Source organism: Megalops cyprinoides, chromosome 8 (genome assembly GCF_013368585.1).
Source record: "Megalops cyprinoides isolate fMegCyp1 chromosome 8, fMegCyp1.pri, whole genome shotgun sequence".
In the NCBI taxonomy this organism is placed as follows: domain Eukaryota; kingdom Metazoa; phylum Chordata; class Actinopteri; order Elopiformes; family Megalopidae; genus Megalops; species Megalops cyprinoides.
The window spans coordinates 18,051,048-18,072,755 of record NC_050590.1 but is presented as its reverse complement, the minus strand read 5'-3'; the positions used below and the strand labels follow the sequence as shown (position 1 = coordinate 18,072,755).

Genomic DNA, 21,708 nt, shown 5'->3' with positions numbered 1-21,708 from the left:
TCTCTATGTTGAGCTACCACGTCTCACTGACATGATCAGAAGGAGAAGGATGAGGTTCGCAGGATAAAGTAGTGAGCGACCTCTTGTTCTGGATCCCTACCCATGGAAGCAGACGACAAGGGAGACCAGCATACAACTACATTGACCAACTAAAGATGGACACAGAACTTAACGACAAAGAGATCCAAAGTGTTATGGGCAACCGTGCTGTTTGGAGGACCATCATTAATCGAGACCAGAGGATGGCTTGATAAAAGTAAAAAAGTAACATGCCAGGTGGAGGAGGAGTTCAGCAAGTTTCTGTTGATGGAGGAAGAGGAGAAGAAGATGCTGGAAACTAGTGCATTTTAGGAATAAATTTTACATAACCACTGACATGAACAACTGTGGAATTATATCTCACATACAGAAACAGAAGCAAATTGCACTTTTCAGCAGAGCTTGATCAATGTTCGAGGGCATGTCAAGTAAGAAAAAATCATTCAAAGTAATTATAATGACAAAATTGGTAAGTTTGTCTTAAACAAAATGTTTTGGTTGTAAGAGTGGACAATTTAACTGGTAATTATGCTATCAACAGCTACAATATTTCCAATTCACCCTTTTAAATGGATTTAAAAAACTGCTTTTTGGATATAATTAACTGAAATGAGCACTGATAGACACAGCAGGATGGTACACAAGGAACATAGGTCAGGAATACTTATTGCCATTTATTATTGTGTTGATGTACAATATTGACACTGAAATGACTCGCACTGTTAATGAGAAAAATATATCCTTGCATGTGTAATTCTACAACCTAGAGGACTGCAGCTCATGATTTCCATTAAAGCAACTCTGAAGAGCAAGCAATTTAAAAAAATAAAAATTTGTATTAAGTATAAAAATGTTTATTTAGTGTATGTATTTATGTATGTAAGTGAGTATGTGAGTATGTATGTATGCATGTATGTATGTAGTGTGTGTGTGTGTGTATGTGTGTGTTTACACTGGTAATTGTTTAGGGAATAGCAATAAAAATATTGTGACAATTTGGAAAAAAAACAAACATTAAATTAGTCATAAAATTTGGCACTACAACAGTGGAATTGTGCTTTTGCTGACCAGAGTGTCATTATTTATAAAACTATTCCAGCAACTTTCTATAAATCACATCTGTTTTCATCATCCCTTCATATTACATATACAGTTTCCCAGCATGGCTCTGGATAGTTTACTGTTCTGGGTCATCATGGCCCATTATTCTTTACATGAAACATCAATGTTTCTGTACTTTGTCATTAAAACAATTACATTAGACAGTAAATAGATTTTTCTTTTTCAGTTTAAAAGAATTCAAGTCTTTGATTTTTCACTTTTGTCAATGAGCGTACAGCCACATACAACATACAAAATGTTTGTTTTCATCCTATCTTAAGTACTATGTGTAAATGTGTAAACAGTTTTTTGCAAGTGATTACTCAGACAATCTTTTACAATAGTGTTCTGACTGTCAACAGCATTACCTCTCTTCAAAATCTCTCTTTTCTTTTCACACCACCCTCATTAAAACCTTTTATTTGGCTGCTCTAGATTTGTCAGATAAGAGAAATGATACAATCCTTCTTCCATGATGTCATGTGGCCTAGTGCTACATGATTGTTAGAAGGGATGGGAGTCTCCAAAAGTTTGCACAGCCTTGATGTTACAGAGAGAGATACCAGGCTGTTGTTATGGTAACTAGCAAGGCCTTGCCTTGAGAAATCAAGCAAACTGTCAGCAGCTGTGATTCACCACCGGTCAGTCCAGTGCAGTGGCACCAACAGGAGCAACCACCAGGACTGCGTTTGTACATATACAGACAACAAGTCCCATTCCTTGTCAGTGTTTCTTGCCAAAGGGCTTCAACTCACTGGAGCAAGATGTCAGTGGCAGGAGGTTCAGATTACTGCACACAGCAGAGGGACCTTGAACTGAGAGAGGGGCCCTGAACTGAGCTGCTTAGTCTTTTTCCCGAGTCCACTTGATCATGGTCTCTGGAGAGCGGTAGAGGAAGATGAGTTTAGAGTAGAGCTCTTCCTCCAGCTCCAGTTCGCCCGTCTCCCGCACCAGGAAGATGTCGGTGCAGAGCTTGAGGATTCGGTCCACACAAGGTAGCTCCTCAAACATGATGGAGTGGGAGATCTCGCTGAAGAACCCGCGAACAAACTTCCCGATCACCAGCACCACTGACACGTACAAGCCCATGATCCTGCCGACAGAAATGCCAATTTGAACAGTCACACTCAAAGAATAATGGGTGTTACGCTCAGAACTGTGTTATTGATGGAGAGAAGGTAAGAAGGCAAAACTAAAAAGTGTAGTTTTGGTTACAAATTAATAAAATACAAAGACTGATTTCATTTTATGAAGGCAAATATGCCCTGAACCTGTAGGTGACTGAATGGTAGCTGTATGGTGTGAAAGTAGATTGAGGGGAGCTTCTTACCCATATCCTGCCAGGAAGCCCAGGCTGGGCGGGCTGACTTTATCATTGAAGATGACCATGGGGAGAACATCACAGTTCTCTGCACAGTCTGCGATGCTGATGTCCCACCACTCCAGCATCCCACTGCCGTTCTGCAAGTGGTCCTTCATCAGCGTCAGAGTCACATCCTGGTAATCCTCATCACCTGAACAGAATAGGGTAGGGGAGTGAGTGGGTGTAAGATGCTCCTCCATTCTCTACCTGAATGTAGAGACAGCATGGCATATGCTGTTTGATTCTCCCAAACTCCACTCCTAATGCAGAACAAGCATATGCAGATATGCAGACAGCATCCACATCCTCCCTTATTCCACAGGTTACAGAGTAGAATGTGGGACACCCTACCTGACGAACTCTGAAAAACCTAGAACCAGATCTAATGATTCCAGTAATGGTTCCACATGGCAACATACTGAAACATAATTCATGGCTGTTATGTAAAGCATCACAGCTCAAAATTAATTGTTGCATTCACCTTCCTCTTTACTGGGATGTGTCTCATGTATTATGTTCCAGGCTTCCAGATTTCTAACAAAATGTGTCATATGGGAAGGGGGATGGTCTTCTCTCACCTTCATACAGCTGACTGACCGGTTTGGCCTCTGCACCATTTGGGGCCCGGATGAAGTTGGGGAACATATGAGGCACACGTCTGCAGAACAAAGCACATATTACATTACATACAGTGGAAACTATGTGTGGCCATGGTGCTACTGGGGAATTGATCAAAGTGATCTGACGTACACTGCTTCTGTGCGGTTTCCCACAAGCAGCGAGGCCAGGTCTGCCCGGACTGGGTTGCCAGGCTCCAAATTGACAGAGTGCTTGTCAAAAGTGTGTTCCACTGTGCCACCTTTCCCCAGGTCCCTGAGGACAAAAATGGTGTTAGAGATATAGGAGAAACACAGGCAGAAACACAACTGTTTAGTGTCCCGGGACAGCTCACTTCATATGCACACATAATATGTGCAACACAATAATCCAAACATAGTCATAATTAAATACCAGCAGTGGTGACCTTGGGATACATATAGACACAATCTAACATGACATGTGTATATAAATATTAAAAGGAACAACAGTAACAAAAACAGCCAGACCAGAAGAAAGAAGACAAGCCCAAATGTACTCAGAACTGAATCAATAATCAAAAATTGGCCGTTGTGTGAAAACTCAGCTTTACGTCACAATTTTCTACAGTTTAAATAACAAGGCATATTCAAGATAGCTTCCACCTTATACAATTAACTTGTACTATCATGGGCAGTACTGACCAGTAGTCAAAGGTACCACACTCAAGTCCTGAAGGTTGTGGGGCCTTGCTTTGTATCTTTGTTACACCTTTTGTAACCACTTTTTACCCTGTTGCCCTTGTAAAAAGAGAACAGCTGTGCAAGTGGGTTACAGCATGTGAAAGAAGCTGAATACCCTGCCCTGGATAAAGAAGTGTGCCAAGCCAAAAAAAAGGGCAGAGGTACCCTAAATGACTATAACTATCTCTTACACACAGACCTCTGGAAATTCCAGGATAAGCGCAGTGTCATGTCCACAGGGCTACCCAGAAGCTCCTTAATGACTTCCTGTCGGCTAGGAGGACTGATGCGCCACACAGATCCTGAGCTGCCCTCGATTTTGGCTGTCACAATGTCCTCGTAGCTGTACAGGGTGATGAACTGCATGGCCACCTGAGTAGACAGACACAAGACTCCAACTCCAGGAATTCACAACTTAAGGAAAAGGGTTTGGATTGTGAACACAACAGCATTACAATGACATCTCTCCATGTCTTCAGCAGGGTGTGCTACCACATTTGAAATTACTTAATAAAATTACATTATTCATGTTTTTTGATCTTCTGGCCCCTTTTCTACTGGATAGCCTCCATTACATAAACAAACAGGATGTCCAGGTGAAAGTAAACAACTGACTGAACTCAGAAAAAAGCCTGCACTCACAGCATTTTTTCCAAACTGGCTTGTCAAATCTGTGTAGTCCTGCTCAGTGAAGGGCTGGATGGACTGCTGCTGTACACTCATTGTGAACAGGGGCTGTGGAGAGGAGCATGTGTGATTAATCTCTAAGAGAGCTGTACAGATCACTGATAGTCAAATTTCAGACTTTACACAGAACAGACATATATTAGGTAATCAAAAACAGTAGTTAATTGTGGACCCTTTTCATATACATTAATGATTCCACAGAAACAACAGTCACACCACCACTAACTGTTATTCCAATGGTTTTGAAGTTTCCTGTACTCAACTTAACTGCATTACCATCTACAATCTGAACTGTAGGTGACAAATGCCAGTGTGATATTTTAAGATGCAATGCAATGGAAATGGACATCCACAGCTATGTGATTAACAAACGTTTGAAATCAAGCCAGTGTGCTATTGTAATCATCACCTTTTTAGGGAAGGGATACCACGCTATTTATATTTATGGTTGTCTTGATGAAGACAAAAAAATCTGTTGTAAAAAATCTGAAGTCATATTACTGTGGATTGCAGTTCTCTGGATCCTAACTATATGGGGTAGAAAATCAAAATGGTTGAAAAAAAAACAACAAACACTACTCATGTCTCATTTCTTACCTCATAACCTCCTAGCTTGACAGTGACGGTAACATCCACTGGATGGTTGACAACTCCCACAACAGATCTGACCAATGAGATGAAGAGTAGTGGAAACCAGATGATGCAGATCAGGAAGAAGATGATAAGCCCTCCCATCCCATATTTCACAATCTTCTTCTTCTTCTGTCCCTTTGGCTGGGGGTATTTCTGAAAGAAACACACAACAAACATGAGACACACCATTGGAGAGCAGAACCAGATTGCAAGGTTACAATCAGAGAAGACGATCCAATGCTAAAGGGCGGAACGACTCAGAGAGTTGAAGATGAGAGCGAAACCCTACAGATTAAAGAGCAGGACCACAGGTCAGAGAGCAGGTTGACAGACTGGAAACAAGTGTCACTATCACATCACTATCACAAGAAGTTTTACAGGTCAGAGAGGAGGATCATGGGTCAGACAGCATGATCACAGGTCAAATTTTGAAAATCACAGGTCAGAGAGTGGAGTCACAGCACAGAAACCAGGGACACATTTCAGAGTGAAGAACTACAGCTTGAACAGAAAAGTCAAAGGTCAGGGAGCAAGGTCAGAGGTCAAAAGATATTGCCAAAAGCTTGTGAACCTTCTCTGTCTCACGGCTGCACTTTATGATGAAGATGTTGGCATAGATGTCCTCCACACACATCCAGTTTGAGAGAGATAGGGTGGTGTCAGTCCAGACCCAGTCCATCACTGCTCGAAGCTCCACTAAAAACGGGACCAATCGGAACCTGGAAAAAAGTTTAAAACACATCAATGTGGATAGCATTTCTGATGTAACTGGATACTGTCCTCCCTGTGACTGTAGGTGGTAGAGTAAGGAGGATAAACAGACAGCAATAATCACCCTTGAAAAAGGAAGAGATTGAGATGGTTGTACTTCTTGGTGAGGAAGTTGCCGAGAATGCGAGTGGGGTAGCCACAACGGATCTGATAGGCGGAGAGGGCGAAGTAGATACACTTGACAAAATACCAGAGTTGGGCCACCGAATTCTGACTGAACATCCTGTGGGGACAGGAAGTCATGTGTGGTTATTCCTGGAAGTGGTAACTGTAAGAAGTGACAACAGCATGAGGTTTATTGTCAAATGTAAATGACAATAATGGCTATACACAGAGGACATCTGCATTTTGAACATAAGTGATTAACCTGGGGTAACAATGTAGGTCTCACAGTCTTACCACTCCAATTAAGAGCATTTTGTAGAGGAGAATGCAGCATTTTTCAAGATGGGCAGACACTATTAGCACATGTGAGTTTGTTCCAACACAGAGCCCTTGTGAATACAGCTACCTGATGCTGTATTGGACCTGACAGTTGCAAGAGTGTAAAAAAGCCTTTTTCACCTCTCTGTGACTGCTGGCAAGATGAAAAACATCCAGATGTGAATGCCAAAGACCAGGATGATCTGGAAGATCAGCTTTCCCAGAACAGTCTTGCGCAGGTACAGGGCACGGTCAATGATCATGGTGCTGAACTGAATGAGCAGCATCACAAGGAAGGCCTCAGGCACTTGGTCCTCTGACAGTGTGGAAGCGATGTCTGCAGCTGCAGAGTGTTTCTGAGGGTGAATGGCCATTCATCAGATATATTAGAAATGTTACATTCAGATATAGGCTGATGATCACCTCACATGCTTTAACAAATGAATGAAAAGCTCAAAGGGAACATAAAGTTGATTTGTCTGACAATACCATCAAGGCAATGTGGGTATAGCCATAGATATGACTGAGGCAAAGAGCAGCTATGGACTTCATAACGAGTGTGGTGTGAAAAGCTGTAGATGTGCTCACCCCAAAAGCCCAGAATCCAAAAACGATAATGATGAAATCCACCACATCAGTGAGGAACATCAGGGCATACACGTCCGTTGTTGCACGATACTCTGCGTGTAGGATGTCATAGAAGAATCCATAGATCGGTTTGTAGACCTTACGTACACTGGAAAACATTACCCAGAATCATCAACATCATCCACTGTCAGAGATAATAGCTTCTTTCCATTAGTTGCGCCAGTAGATGTATCAGTAACAGCAGCTTCATGTACATAGCATGCAAGTATATTAATATATATAATATATATATATATTATATACAGTTGTGCATACTTCTACATATAACATTCTCTCACAGCAGCGGCATTACAAATTACTTACAATAGATTCTATAGTTAACATACATATACTCTAGTTTATAATGCATTTGCAGAAATGCTGAATGATCCAATTTGCCATGAATTTGCCATCAAGGACATCAAAACTGACCAAAATTCTTCAATGATCAAAATAATGAATAAAATGCCATCACCATGGTATTACCAATAATATAATATAATATAATATAATATAATATAATATAATATTACCATATTGCTGATTTCATTTTAAAGATGATTGATCATTCACAATGGCACTACTAGAAACATGATATTGTATCTCTCAGTATTGTACATATAATGGCTTGCACATGCCATCAGAGACTCAAAATCTTGGTAACATTTAAAACATGTTGCAAGACCGTAACCACTGCTATCTCCCCCTTTCTTTTCCCTGTTCATGATGTCCAAAAAGGGAGTCAGTAGCCTCAGCCCACAGCCAGGTGTGATCCCTTTCTTGGACTCCATGCCAAATATAAGTACTACTATGACCACATTAAATGCAATCTTCACACGTTGATTGTAAGGAAATTCATATCTACTGAATGATTATTAGTAAGTAACATTGCTGCTGTAGCATTTTGTGCCCACAAAGTTTCCCATGCCAGCATTCCAGACTCATTCCACTCTACTAGGGAGAGTACATGCAGCAGTGTGGCTGAAGAGTGTTACTTGTGTTAAAACTATCCTTTACATACTGCATTTCACCGGTTAATTACATAGATAATTTCACTGGATTAAATAGACCAGTGTTGTTCCCCTCATTTTGGACTCCCCTCTATCCATTTTTATTAATTTCTTTATCAGGTCATGGCAAATATAGATTTAGACAGCAGTATACATGGCATATCTTTATACCCACATAGAGACAAAGAGGAGTTTCAGTTTCTCCCCCGCTGCCTTCAGCTTCTTGCTCACTGCCTCTCTGCGTTTTGCCCTCAATTTCTTCTTGGACTCTTTGGTTTCTTTGGCATCTGTTAAGAATTGGATGAAAAAGATCAATGAGCCCTTAGGTATTCATGCTTGACCGTCATTTCACTCACTGTTTAATAGATGGTCTTCCTCACCTTCACTCCTCTGCTTCTTTTTGCGGAAGCGGAGCAAACCACTCTTCTTCTTCTCAGGCTTCTCTGCAGGGGTAGGGGCCTCTGGTGTAGGGATAATATTTTGGTCCTGCTCAGACTCTGTCTTCTCATCCAGGTCTGGCTTTATGTCGTCCAGTTCAGTGAGGCTGGAATTAGGGCTGAGGTGAGGCTTCTCCTTCTCAATGCTACCCCCTGATGGCTGGCTCTTCTCCTCTATGGGACCCTCCTCGTCCCATAGGCCATAACGCTGAGTGGGACAGAAGCAGAGTTACAACAGAGTTACACACATTGAATATCACAGACAGAAACACCATCGGAGTTAATTGAACACACTGAACACCACACACAGTCAAACAGACTGTCAATCACAGTCAAATAGACAGATTAAATTCTCAAAACCACACCAAAAACATTACTCAATGGCAGATAATTCCATATAAACGTGAAGGGTCGAAAGGTGTTTGGTAGACTGTAGCCCCATACCTGCAGCAGAGAACGGTGGAAGAAGAGGGCTAGCAGCTGCAGCAGGTCATACCGGATGTAGTTGTCAGTCTTCTCCAAGCCCAGGATGCGAGGTGGAAAATAAGGCTTGTCTTCATTCAGTTTGGTTTCAAACGCACTGTTCCAGGGGAAGAACCCAAACTGGAACATGTACTTTACCACAACCATTACCTATGAACAGACCAGGGAAAAGAAACAACTGAACTCAGTAAGGAAATTAAGCAAAGCAAACACTTAACATATACTTGTTTAACTGTAAATGAGTATAGTACAGCTTATGCAGTTTGTGACCCATTTTTGAAAGTTGTATTTTTGCTAGTTATGGGGGGCACCTTGTTCAAAGGTAAAGTGTCACATTCATAATATCTTGCACATTTCCCCTTTTTCACCAAACTTTCTTTTTGTAACTGCCAGTTGTACATTAGGCTTATCGTGTGAGAACTGAGATCTAACACAAGAACACTATAATGCTCTATACTGGATCCTCTTTTGACAGCCATACCCTCCTGAAGAGAATGAGAACAAAGGAAACAATTAAAACTCTTGATTTCCTCTTTTGATTTAATCAGACTAGTCACTGAGCTAATCTAATCTACAAACTGAATGTATGTTTTAAATATTAGCAAAACTGCTCCATCACATACTTTGAATAATTTAATTGGTGTCTACCTCACTTTCTTGGTCACTAGCTATGTATTTGCACATGTCAAGATAGCCCATTCTATCAATATACCAAATTCTAAAAGCTATCAAGACATACAGTACATTGACATTTTTTTACTATTAGTAAAATAGTTACTAATAGTGTTATTATTAGTTTGGGTGTAGCTTTAAGAGTGGAATTTTCAGGCTAGTCTTGCCTATGTTATGTATGCAACTTAACTGTACTGATGAAGTTTTAGTTAATGCTTCACATCATTGCCTGTAGGGGGAGGAATGCAACTAGTAATCAAACAGGAGTCTGTAAAAGTGACTCACCTCAGTGTAGACGATAGCAGTCATCCAAAACTTTTTGGTGGGGCGAGGCACTGCCAGCATAGCCCACAGGAAGACGAGAATGGGCAGGACCAAGGAGATGACGGAGGCAGTCACCACATTATTGAGCACGATGATGAAATAGCACACCAGCTCTGAGTGGGCTGCCAGCAGGTTATAGAGAGCAAACAGTAGCTTAAGAGCCCGGTTCTGAGAGGCGTAGAACTGTTGGCTCTGGACCAGCTCCTCCACAAAGAACTGCCTAAAATGACACAAGGAGACAGGAGAAGACAACCTATGAGCACTTAAATTTGCAAAGCAGAGAAGTGAAGCAGGGTAGTAAAGTCCCAAGTAGTAGAAGTAAAGTTCTAATTGTGATCTGCTATTTCAAATTTGTGAATTCTGACATGATGTATACCTGTCCGCTAGTATCTCACTGGCAGTCCTGGTGTGTCGTGATCGCTGACTGGTTGGAGGTTGTGGTTCTGGTTCCAGCTCCAGGGTAGGTTCTGAACAGAGAGTAGTGCTACTGTTGTCATTGGTCTGAGGAGTGGTCTGCTCTGTGTCCATCAGCTCCTCTAGCTCCAATCCACTGTGGAGGAAACATAACTCATATTATTCTACCACTCACATTAATCTTTTTGAAAGTTTTTGAAAAAAATAACTCAGTATTATAGGAGTCAAAACTGATTTAGTGTAAATTAAACTGCCACGGAGTGTGTTGCCAGGCGTACTGACATTTGGATGCATGTTTAGGCTCTTGCTGTCTAAGTTCACCTGGTTGCACTGCTAGTGTTGATGTTCTCAGCGTCCAGCTCATCCAGACAAGTCTCCACAGTGGGGCTTTCACTGCCTTGGGACGCCAGGTCCTCCTAGAACAGAGCACAGTTCAGAAACAGGTCTCTCTCACATTTTTCTACCACTCCTGCATGTTTCCTCTAGTGGCTATGAAAGGCATTAAAAACCAAGAGGGCAGCCACCTGGATGATGTTATGGGTGATGAAGTAGCGCTGATTACAGAGCACAGTGGAGGTGTCCACATACTGCTTGGTCAGCAGATTAAGCCACTGAGTCACACCATCCACCATGGCCAGGAAGAGCACCCAGAGGAACTTCAGGATATCCAGGATTCTCTGTACAATGTCACTCCTCCCTGGGAAAAGGCCGGGCCAGAAATGAAATCGTAATCATTACATATGCTATTACGCATCAAAAGGAATAAGCTCTCATAACAGGTGAAATTACACTGCAGAAACAATACACATTCTAGTACTAAACCAATTTCGTCATATACAATAGAAAGGACCCACATATTGGTTGTTACCTGAATTCTCTTCCTCCTTTGCCTCCTCCTCTTCCTCCATGTCCTCCACTTCATCTCCCTCACCTGTTGCCCAGAGCCAAAAAAAGAAAAGAAGAGTAAGCCATATCATAGAGTGTTGTGCTTCACTAGTTTCCTGTTGAAAATCAAGCCCAGCCAAGGTAAGTATGGGATGACTGATGGAACTGCCTGTGTTGCATGTTTGACCTGACGTCTGGAAGCTTCTCTCCCTCTCAAGCCGCTGCAGCTCCTTCTGGCGCTGCTGACGCTCCCGCAGGGCTGCCTTGGCATTAGTCACCCAGGCCTGGTATGCCAGCTATAGGCACAGGATCAGGGAGGATTTAGAACAGGTATGCAGCCAGCAGCAAACTTGTGTTCATTCACCAGCTAAGACTTGGATATGGACAGTGAAAACAGTCCTGGGCTATAGCCCTCACAGGACGAATTTATGTTGCAACCTTCCAATAGCAAAAATAACTGCATCTCCAAGGTGACTTAATGCTACCTATTTTAGAAATGTACTTTTACTTAACTGGCAATGTAAGTGTATTTCCTAATCATGACCTTGACCACCACAGCGACCTTCCATTGTGACCCTGGACATCTGTTGACCTTGGCTTTCTCCTTTGAGGGAGAGAGGAATAGGGGTGGTGGGGCTGTCGCTTACCTGAGAGGCACTTTGTCTTGGGGGTTTATGGTCCTCTGCCAGTGGCTCATCTTCTTCCTCACTGTCTGACTCAAACAGGTAATACTCTCCTGAGTGCAGCACTGCAAGGAAAAGCAGGTGTACAGACAGAAACATACATTAGTGAATTGGTTTCACTGGTTGTCACACAGCCAGGGCTCATCAGTACATCAGAAAGAAATTAAAGGCCAGGGAGAAATCTGTACAACCAAGAGGAAGAAATTAACAGGAAAATTAAAATATCATAGACCATAAGGACACTTATGCACACGATAGCAGGTTTTCTCTTGATTTGAAATCACTTTCTCCAGCACACACCCGTTGTCTGTCTGTGAGGGCTTTAGCAAATTTCACAGCATCACATATAATGGCATTCAGCATAGAAGGCTTTATTAGCATGTACAATCACAGAGTGACTTTGCAATCATAACAGCTGGGGAAATGGCCACAGCCGAACATATCTAGGGCACATAGGAAATACAGTTTGGGCTGGAAGACAATAATGACTGGAAACATCCACTTCTTTCGACTGTATGAGATATAATAGTATCAGGACCAATACACTGACATACAGAAACTGAAGGGCAAAGTGACTGACATAATGTTTGACTTAATGTCTGTAGTATACTTAGCCCTGTGCTAATGTCAACATCTCTGTAAATATGTGGTATGTAAAGATTTCATGGCCAGCACACATTCTTTAGACACAGGGATAAACCAAGCACTGGCAGGGAAAATAGTACCTCTCAATATCAAAGAGAGTAAATCCCACTTCTCTGTATAAAGTGCACTTCATGGTTCCAGCCCGCATAATTTGACATGGTATTTCACATGAAACACTGTCATCATACTGCCTGGATGTGTATAAACATGGAACCCATCGACTGAGTAAACACATACACACACACACACACACACACACACACATACACACACCACTGTAGTTTTTACCTTGAAGTTTGCCTTTACAACTGCACTAATTGTCAACCTGGGTAAATTCTATTTCAGGGGAACAGTCTCTGAATGGCAGCTAGGGGACCTGTTTCCATGAGGGCAGACAAAGGGAGACAAAGCTTTTTGGATGTTTTGTTTGGGAAAATGACCTCCAAAACTGTCCCTCTTAGTGTGGATGCACATAAGTAATAGAGGCTGACACAAGACTATGTGTGGACATATATACCAGTAGCATGGTCAACCCAAGGACGCCACCACATCTTTTCTTGCTTGGAGCTCTTTTTGTCTTCATGTGATTCTGTCAAAGAAGAGAGGAGCAGTAAGCCCCACACAGACCCCGCTGTTCTCACAATGTAGCACAGTGGCATCGACTTCTACCTGCAACACAGCTCAGCAGGGATGCCCTGCAGTGGGATGTTAATTCACTCTAAAGGGTCTCAAAGTGTAAAGGGCCAATATAATGTTCACAATGACATCTCAAATCTAACTAAAGACCCGCTATTTCTAAATGTATACAGAATACATTTGTGTGTGTGCGTGTCCATCTAGGGGAGTCCGGATGTCTTTTCATCACTGTGCTATTTTGTGTTTTGTGCCATGATTATTGCATCTTTGTTTTTTTAAATATATATTTGTTTTTTTTTCTAAAATGTTTTATACTACATATAAATCCATAAAGGTTCATGGACAAAGTCATAGTTTTTTGTGAATAAGAGGGTACATAGTGAGAATGCTGTAATGTAAACTATTATGGCTTCCAGTAGATGCTTGCATGTACAAAGATCTTGCAAAAAGCTATTCAGTTTACTGGACAGTGAAAAATGATGATAGCTATGTATATGTCAAATGCTCATGTAACACTAATTTTGGTAGAGATCAATGGCCATAGGGGTGTACCTGAGAACTCCTCACACTTACTGCTGGAGGCACGACGGCTTTCTTTGTATTTCTGCTGTTTGGCTCGAATGCGTTCCATTCTACAGAGACACACATTACATTAGATTCTGCTTTACTCATGCTGTGGTATTACTTTACACTCAGCTTCACCACAGTTACTGATACTTAATCTGATTGACATTTCTCTGAGCCAGGGCTCGGCCATCTGTTTCCCAGAGATTGTTTATACAATTAGTATAGTGTCATAAGCATATACAGAAAGAAATGACTGGACTACAGCTTAATGTTGATCCTGGAATGAAATTAAATAGCATGATTCACTTTAATAGGACGTTAGGTTCAGTTGCTATGTGGTTGATGGGTATAATCTCTTTTTTGGCCAAAGAAAGTTTAAGAAACTTTTAAACAGTTGCATCCCAAGGTACTCACGATCTCTTGAGCTGTGTGAGAGACTTCTGCTCAGCCTGTTGGTGGAATCTCATGCTCTTCACAATACTGGCTCTGAATAGTTCAAAACCCCTGGTGAGAGACAAAGAACCATAATTACTACAGCCCTGCAGACACACATACACATACACACACACACATACAGGAAGTTCACAACATTACAGTAGGAAAGACATTTAGCCACAGTGCAAAAAACACTGGGATCATCTACAACCTGGAATAAGCAAAGAATAGAAACAGACTATGCACAACTTAAACAGAGACCAATACACAGGGATCACAGTGAGATCTAAACTTACCGGGAGGCCTGGCGAGCTGAGGCTTGTAGATCTGCCATGACATGCAGGAAGTAGAAGCTGAGGAAGACTCTCCTCTGCAGCAGTAGGAAAAAGAAACAGATGCTGTCCCAGATGATCCCGGCCTCCTCCACTGGCAGCACACAATCCTTATCACTCACATCCTTGGCTGTGACACACAAACATGTACAGTCAGTCCCTGTTCATTCTGAATAAACATACAGTACTTTCTGTCAAGCAGCTTTATGGATCACTACAATGCCTTGTCTCCACTATTCAATTTACAGACTGACTCTTGATGAGCTGACACAGTTTTTTTTAATTACTTTTATAACTTGCTTTTACTTAGTCAAACAAACCTGTTCAGTGTTCGCATGTCAGTGACAATATACTAAAAGTGGGTATGGTTTGTTGAATGTCTGGCAAGTTAAAGTTAGTACTTTAGTAAATGAAAATACAGTATTGTGATATTATGATTATACCATGCTTATTTAAATATTCAGTTCCACTTTAAGTGGCTGCATCACCTTCCATCTTAACATATCAGCCCATTTCACATTCAATGTCAATTGATCATTCTATTCACTACCAAAAATAATGGCAAAAGATACAAGTTAATAGCAATTGTAGGGAATTATGTCTGTTGCAAGTATTGTTAGCTGTGATAGAGCAGAATAAAGCACCAATATATGTGCTCTTGTAATGAATATATAATGAATAATTACTGGTAAATCATAATGTTTTGCAACACTAATGTTACACAAATGTGGCTCTGTATCTAAACTTTTAATTTTGTAGTCTAAATGGTGGCAGAAAATATAAGTGAAGAGCCACTTCCTTGGTGCAGCACAATGGAAATCCCGTCCACTTCAGGCTTTAAAAGAGGATGGTTGCATAACCTGAATGCATGAACACTTCCATCGTGGTGAGCGAAGACAAGCCATAATGCACACAAATACACACAATCAACCCCTCACTGTTTGAATGGAAATCTACCATGTGACAATGCACTCATGTTTTCCTTAGTAGCTGTTACCAGTTCAGACATGCTAACACCCACACAAACCATATGTGCACAGACAAATATACAAACCTACAGACATAGACACAAACATACATCCAAGCACAAACTCCTCTACAATGCTATCTACTTGCTGAGGAGTAAATGGGGTAAGTGTTATACTCACGGTCATAGTAGCCCTTGACAGTGCACACCAGACTGAAAAGCTGGATCACCCAACAGAAGTTAGCTTGCATCTGCTTAACAAACACGCAGGCCAGGATCTGGGCGAAAAGAGTGCACACAATCTTATCATCACAATGAGGATGGAGTAGACACACTATGTGTGATTTTAAAGAGCCAAGGCATGGCATGATGTGGCCTACTTCGCTTTTGAATTGTCTAAGTGTTTTGTAGGATGCATGGGGTTGTCAAGCACAGAACAGTGGCCACAAGGCCAAGTGAGCACATAGATTAATTCAATGCTAAACACAACACTCACAGACAGCATGTTCTTGGAGATAATGACGCCCACGTTGTACATGATGAGGCAGTCCCAGAGCACCAGCCTGCTCTTGGAGGGTCTGGTCAGCATTTGAGTCCCGAAGAGCAGGAAGTAGAAGCAAGCCAACAGGTAACCCAGGCCAAAGATGCTGATACGCGTAGCTCCCGTCACAAACACCACGGACAACACAAACCAGAACATGTAGCGGAAGGCCAATACCTTAGCCATGTCCAGGTAACACCTAAGATAGCATGAGACAGGGGTGAATTGAGAGTGAGGTCATGGTTGACAACAGTCAACAGTCTCCTTCATCAATCCACTCTAAGACACAACTCCAAAGTCATTTAAATCCAATTCAGGTCTTTCCATGTTATCATCCTGTCCACCATCAGAGGTAAGCTAACAGTATACTTAAGCATAACATAACAGGCCCATAACCACCATAACCTGGTGAGCATAAGTCCACTGAAATCAAGAGTTGGTCTCCCATCTGAAGATACTGTCTTACAGATACACCTAACTCCACCTATTTTGGTAAGAGTACACAGGCATACATACAGTTGGTGAAGCTGGGTGAAGACACAGGCATACCTGCAGTTGATGAAGTTTGGTGCAGGGTTGATGGGTCTACCCTCCATGGGGTTGGGGTCATCAGTGTTTTCTCCAGCCAACACCATCCACTCCTCTTTCTTCTCATGTTCAAAGACTATCCACTGCTGCGAAGCGCACATGAGAAGCAGGAAGTCCGCTACACAGAAGGAGCACACAGAACATTCCATTAGTGTCTTATCTATGACACCTGTAGCACTAACAGTGGCCATACTTCCCCTTGATCAAAATGAGACCACAGACTCACCAATGAGGTTTTTGGAGTTTGGGATGGTGTAAAAGTCTGGCAGGTAGATCCACTTGATGAGGGCAGAGTTGATGGTAACAGGTGTGTTCCACCGCCAAGGGTAATCTACAGGATTATGGTGAAACACACACACTAACACTCAGGAGGGTTCAGTAATACCCCTCAAAACACATCAAGCTTATTGTAATTGTTGTAATTGTTATTGTTGTATTGTAATTGTTATTGTCCTTGTATGGGTAGTAACAACTTCACACTGGTAAGAAACTAATTTCCTTTGAGGGATTTAACAAGCTCTGTTTTATTCTATTTTTAATTACACATTTACATTTACATTTATTCATTTGGCAGACGCTTTTATCCAAAGCGACTTACATAGGTTACAGTTCTTTACAATGTTATCCATTTATACAGCTGGATATATACTGAGGCAATTGTGGGTTAAGTACCGTGCCCAAGGGTACAGCAGCAGTGTCCCAGCGGGGATTGAACCGGCAACCTTTCGGTTACCAGTCCTGCTCCTTAACCACTATGCAACACTGCTGCTGCCATTACACAATGCCGGTGCTGAGATGAAACCCAGAAACATGCAGTTAAAGCTATCAGTCACCTTTACAGAGGACCGGAGGGATCCCCACACACAGGATATACTGGTAGATCATGAAGATGACCAGGAACAGGCAGTATTTGGGCCAGATCTTGGCGATGGCAGCCCGGCGACGGCGTGTCAGGATAACCACTAGCCAACAGCCATGGATAATGACTAGGAAGTTCATCCGCTGGCCAATCACATTCACTGTCATCAGGAAGCAGATCTAGGGGCAAAAAGAGAGTAGTAAATGACATCACCTAAGGGGACCAAATAACACAAAGTGCATTCTTATCTTGAATTATTTTAGAGCTTTATGCAAAACATATACTGAACAGAATGGGGCTGCTGTGCAAGCAGTACCTCCAGGCCAAACTTGTAGAAGAAGTAGTTGAGTAGGTACTTGATGCAGCCCAGTAATCCCTGGTCCAGGTTGTCTCTGCAGGCATCAGGGAAGATGGCTGGGATAGGAGGAGGGGAACACTGGTGCTGCTTGTAGTGGTGAACTTGGTGGCGGTACACTGTGGCCTCAAACACCAGCAGGAGGAGCACCAGGAGGTGGTTCTGAATGAGGCAGAGTCAAAATGACACTCTTGTCAGCACAGTGCAGTCACTTTAGCCAAAAGGTAATCTGTCCATTTGGTAAGATAGAATCACAATGGGGATTCTGCCACTTAAATCACAAAACCACAGGAATGCTGTGATAGTTTAATCCCACAGTCAAATTTAAACTAAAAACAGCACAGCAACATTAAGCAGCTGCAGGTACAGTACATGGTGGCAGTATATAACTCTATACAAACACAGAAGCCCAAACTCTGATGCTCAATCTTACCTTACTGTATCCGAGAGCTGTGGCATCCTTCCGGAACCCAAACCAGTTGGCTGGGTCCACTGGTTCTTTGTACAGTGTGGAATTAAGGATTTCACTCTCCCTCAGGTTGGTTTCATTGGTGAGAGGCTAAACAAGGAGGTACAGAAACAGTGGGTGGTGATTATTAGTTGATAATTATGGGCTTGTAAGTCCTACAAAGTAAAAAAAAAAACACCAACATTTTTCTCAAGATCACAATGTTTCATTAACTTCATTAATTCCTCCCTATTAAACTAATACAGAGTTTGTTCATTCACTAGCATTAAATCCCATAAATACAGTCACAGCCAAACTAAAGGAAAATGACAGAAAATCAAGTTAATGGCTATTTTCTTTAAATAGCTGTTGACTGCACTGTTAAACGTGTCAACAAAATCAATAAATCGGAGCACCTCCCATCAGAGACAGTGTGTTATCTTTGTATCTGTGGTAATCTGTTCAAATTGTGCCAGCTAGATTAACACTGGCAACTGGAGTGTGTGCCTCAGAGCGTGTTTGGCTTCAACTGTGTGTGCAGTTAGGTGTGTCTCTGTGTCACAGTTGATATGAGAATGTATGAGCTATTGTGAGTGACATTTGTGCAGTGTGTGTCAGTATGTGTCAGAAGGTGTGCAATGTAATGTGTGAATGCATGCATACGCCTGTGTTTCTGTGTGTATTGTGTGTGTGTGCGACAAAAGATGCATAATGTAATGTGTGAATGGATGAATATGTCTGTGTTTCTGCGTGTATGTATGTGTGTGTGTACTGTATGTGTGTAGATGGTACTTGTGTCTCTGCCCTACCACAGTGCAGTTCTTAGAGTACTCGATGGGGTTGACAATGCTGAGCTGATAGAGCATCTTGCAGACGATGATGATGCAGACCCAGATGGTGGACAGACATGAGGCCATGTGGCGGAAACGAGAGTATGGCATGGAGAATGCCCACATCACCACTAACACCAGATTCATCACTGAGGGCTGAGAGCACAGAGAGGGCAGTGAGAGAGACAAGAAAGAGACACAAAGAGAGAATTAGGTCAATATCCATTACTAATCAACAGAGAGAAGTTAAAAAGAGAAGTTAAATTCTGGTAACACCTACATTTACAGTCTAGCAAACCACATTCATATCATGATGAGGTCTTGAAATGCCTTGAGCTGAGTTTGCACAACAGTACCATGGTGCTGAGGCTTACAGCACTAATGCGTACTAATGTGGACAGCCCCACAGCAGTTAATACAATTAAAGTTAACCAAATTACAGCAAAACATAAAACTGTATCACCCATTGGGAAGCACAAAAAAGGGAAATGGTATGCTATCTGTTCCTAGAAATGATAATAATGTGGTAGACTATCTGACCGTAGTAAAAATGTGTTTTATTGATATTATTTATTATGTATTTGTAAGATACAAATTTGTTTTGCCACTGTGGTCATTTTCACGTCAGTCATCACTGGTCATGGTTACATAGTCAACCCAAAAATACAGCCTATATTCTACAGTCACTATGATCTTTCTGAAAACATACTTGAGGCTGAACACATTGACCTTATAACCTACGTTCAGAGAACTAAGGCACTGACCTCTCCCAGTGCCACCCAGACAATGAAAAAGGCCACAATCTTGAGGATGTGCAGCTCCAGGACCCTCCAGAGGAAGACCTGCACCTGGGTCAAGATCTCCAGGAACTTCCGGAAGAGCACCACCAGGCGGTCCATCACCAAACCCCACTTAGTGGGCATCATCACTGGATGAAGGACACAAGAGAGAAATGGACAAAAGATTTACCAGACTAGAAAGACAGACAGAAACACAGAAAGACAGTGCACGTCTAATAATGCACTGCAGAGAAATACAGAGATGCAGGAAAACAGGTTCCCAGCATGTGTCACATACTACAATGCCTGCCCCTAATACCTCTCTCAGTCATAGGCACTGTCCACCCATAACCTCACTACATAATCCCTTGTAGTGTTCCTGCACCGATCTGGAGACACAGGGAAGAACACACCCCTGATACATCAGCAGTTTCAACATGCTCACCTTCATGCTCTGATTCATCATCTCCCAGATCCGTCTCCACAGTCTCATCCTCAAGCCCCATGCCATCTGCATCCATCAACACCAAAACCTCTGTATTGTTTACACTTTCCTTCCTGTAACAGATCCCAACCAATCAAAACATGTTTATTCTGTGTTTGAAGCAAGCACAGTGAGAATTTTGAATGTTATCAGCACCACCCAAAGAGAAGCAGCTGAACAAGCAAGTTTAGAGAGAGAGCAGATCGTGTAAGGGGCAGATTTTAATCTTCTTTCAAAGCATGTAGAGCATTGTAGAAAGACACATAAGGAGGTGTGAGGATCAGAAGGATATGAGATAACAGGAGGTCTGGGATTTAGTGGGGTATGCGATAGGTTATTACAGGGAGGTGTTGGGGTTGGTAGGGTCTGTTATAAGGAGGCGTTGTGTATACTACTGATTCATCAAGCTTAACTTTCAATGTATTTTTCTATTACTTACTTGTGGATTGGTGTGACATGCTCCAGGTCAGTGATCTTCATGAAGGGCCGGTGGAAGTAGTGCAGTTGCAGTATGCAAGCCAGCAGGAAGAAGCCGGGGATGAGGATGCTGCTGAAGAGCTCTGACAGCTTGAACGTCTCCAATCCGATGTCAGCTAACCTGCAGGGAGCACACTGACTGCATCATAACCAGGGTCAACCCATCTTAGACAAACTCTCTCTGCCCCACAACAAGAGAGTAAATCCACAGTGAATATATTTGTCTGCACCAAAACAGTACCACTACTGTTAATCAGGTGTGTAAATCAGTTTGCTACGTACTGCTGTTCTGTGAAACCAGTGAAGTTCTTCCAGTACCCAGGGAAATCCTCAAACTGGAAAGTATAGATGGTGATGAGAACCAGCATGGTGTAGGCCACCACTAACCACCAGAAGGCCTTCAGCAGCCTCCTCCACAGGTTGTAGTACACCTAAGGGAACACCAGAGATTAGAGGCAGGGCACATGGCTGTTGACCAATTTCTTCAGCTTGACCATATAATAATTAACTGTTATATCTTTATGTAGGAAGGGGAGAATAAGGGAGGTCAGTTATGCAGTTATGGTGTAGGCTGGATGACTACTTTAAAGGGGTTTTCGAGTATGCCAGGTACAGGGTCATACCTGGTAGAGACAGAGGCAGAGCAGGAACAGGAGCATGTAGACAATCTTGTAGCCCACCAGCTTGCCAGCAAAGCTGACCATGATGAACATCCCAGCACACACGTAGATCCAGTACTTAGCGTAGAGGCTCATAACCATCCCACCCAGAACCCTCAGAACTGACTCCTTCTGCTTGCTGCTCTCTGTGACCCAACAGGAAGATGATAATGTTAAAAATAAACAAGTTAATCTACAACACACATTTACAGTGTGGCTATGATGTAGCCAAATC

At 42.2% G+C, this 21,708-nt stretch overlaps 1 protein-coding gene across 1 annotated transcript in view; it reads right to left on the bottom strand.

Moving 5' to 3' along the window:
- Nucleotides 1-1,621: 1,621 nt before the first annotated feature.
- LOC118781716 (piezo-type mechanosensitive ion channel component 1-like) overlaps nt 1,622-21,708 on the bottom strand; it is a 60,658-nt gene continuing 40,571 nt past the window's right edge. The window contains exons 14-51 of the mRNA XM_036534723.1: nt 21,438-21,619; nt 21,097-21,245; nt 20,777-20,935; nt 20,299-20,411; nt 19,839-20,002; nt 19,054-19,230; nt 18,230-18,355; nt 17,758-17,958; nt 17,416-17,620; nt 16,809-16,913; nt 16,544-16,700; nt 15,950-16,193; nt 15,635-15,731; nt 14,451-14,616; nt 14,134-14,223; nt 13,705-13,784; nt 13,034-13,105; nt 11,836-11,936; nt 11,376-11,484; nt 11,172-11,234; nt 10,828-11,000; nt 10,625-10,719; nt 10,266-10,439; nt 9,851-10,109; nt 8,855-9,043; nt 8,354-8,618; nt 8,149-8,260; nt 6,925-7,072; nt 6,478-6,692; nt 5,978-6,136; nt 5,714-5,861; nt 5,107-5,295; nt 4,465-4,557; nt 4,022-4,194; nt 3,254-3,376; nt 3,082-3,161; nt 2,471-2,654; nt 1,622-2,233 (exon numbers count right to left, since the gene is read on the bottom strand). Of these exons, the coding sequence (XP_036390616.1) occupies nt 1,984-2,233; nt 2,471-2,654; nt 3,082-3,161; nt 3,254-3,376; nt 4,022-4,194; nt 4,465-4,557; nt 5,107-5,295; nt 5,714-5,861; nt 5,978-6,136; nt 6,478-6,692; nt 6,925-7,072; nt 8,149-8,260; nt 8,354-8,618; nt 8,855-9,043; nt 9,851-10,109; nt 10,266-10,439; nt 10,625-10,719; nt 10,828-11,000; nt 11,172-11,234; nt 11,376-11,484; nt 11,836-11,936; nt 13,034-13,105; nt 13,705-13,784; nt 14,134-14,223; nt 14,451-14,616; nt 15,635-15,731; nt 15,950-16,193; nt 16,544-16,700; nt 16,809-16,913; nt 17,416-17,620; nt 17,758-17,958; nt 18,230-18,355; nt 19,054-19,230; nt 19,839-20,002; nt 20,299-20,411; nt 20,777-20,935; nt 21,097-21,245; nt 21,438-21,619 (5,789 nt within the window). The 3' untranslated portion in view covers nt 1,622-1,983. The remainder of the gene's footprint in view (nt 2,234-2,470; nt 2,655-3,081; nt 3,162-3,253; nt 3,377-4,021; nt 4,195-4,464; nt 4,558-5,106; nt 5,296-5,713; nt 5,862-5,977; nt 6,137-6,477; nt 6,693-6,924; nt 7,073-8,148; nt 8,261-8,353; nt 8,619-8,854; nt 9,044-9,850; nt 10,110-10,265; nt 10,440-10,624; nt 10,720-10,827; nt 11,001-11,171; nt 11,235-11,375; nt 11,485-11,835; nt 11,937-13,033; nt 13,106-13,704; nt 13,785-14,133; nt 14,224-14,450; nt 14,617-15,634; nt 15,732-15,949; nt 16,194-16,543; nt 16,701-16,808; nt 16,914-17,415; nt 17,621-17,757; nt 17,959-18,229; nt 18,356-19,053; nt 19,231-19,838; nt 20,003-20,298; nt 20,412-20,776; nt 20,936-21,096; nt 21,246-21,437; nt 21,620-21,708) is intronic.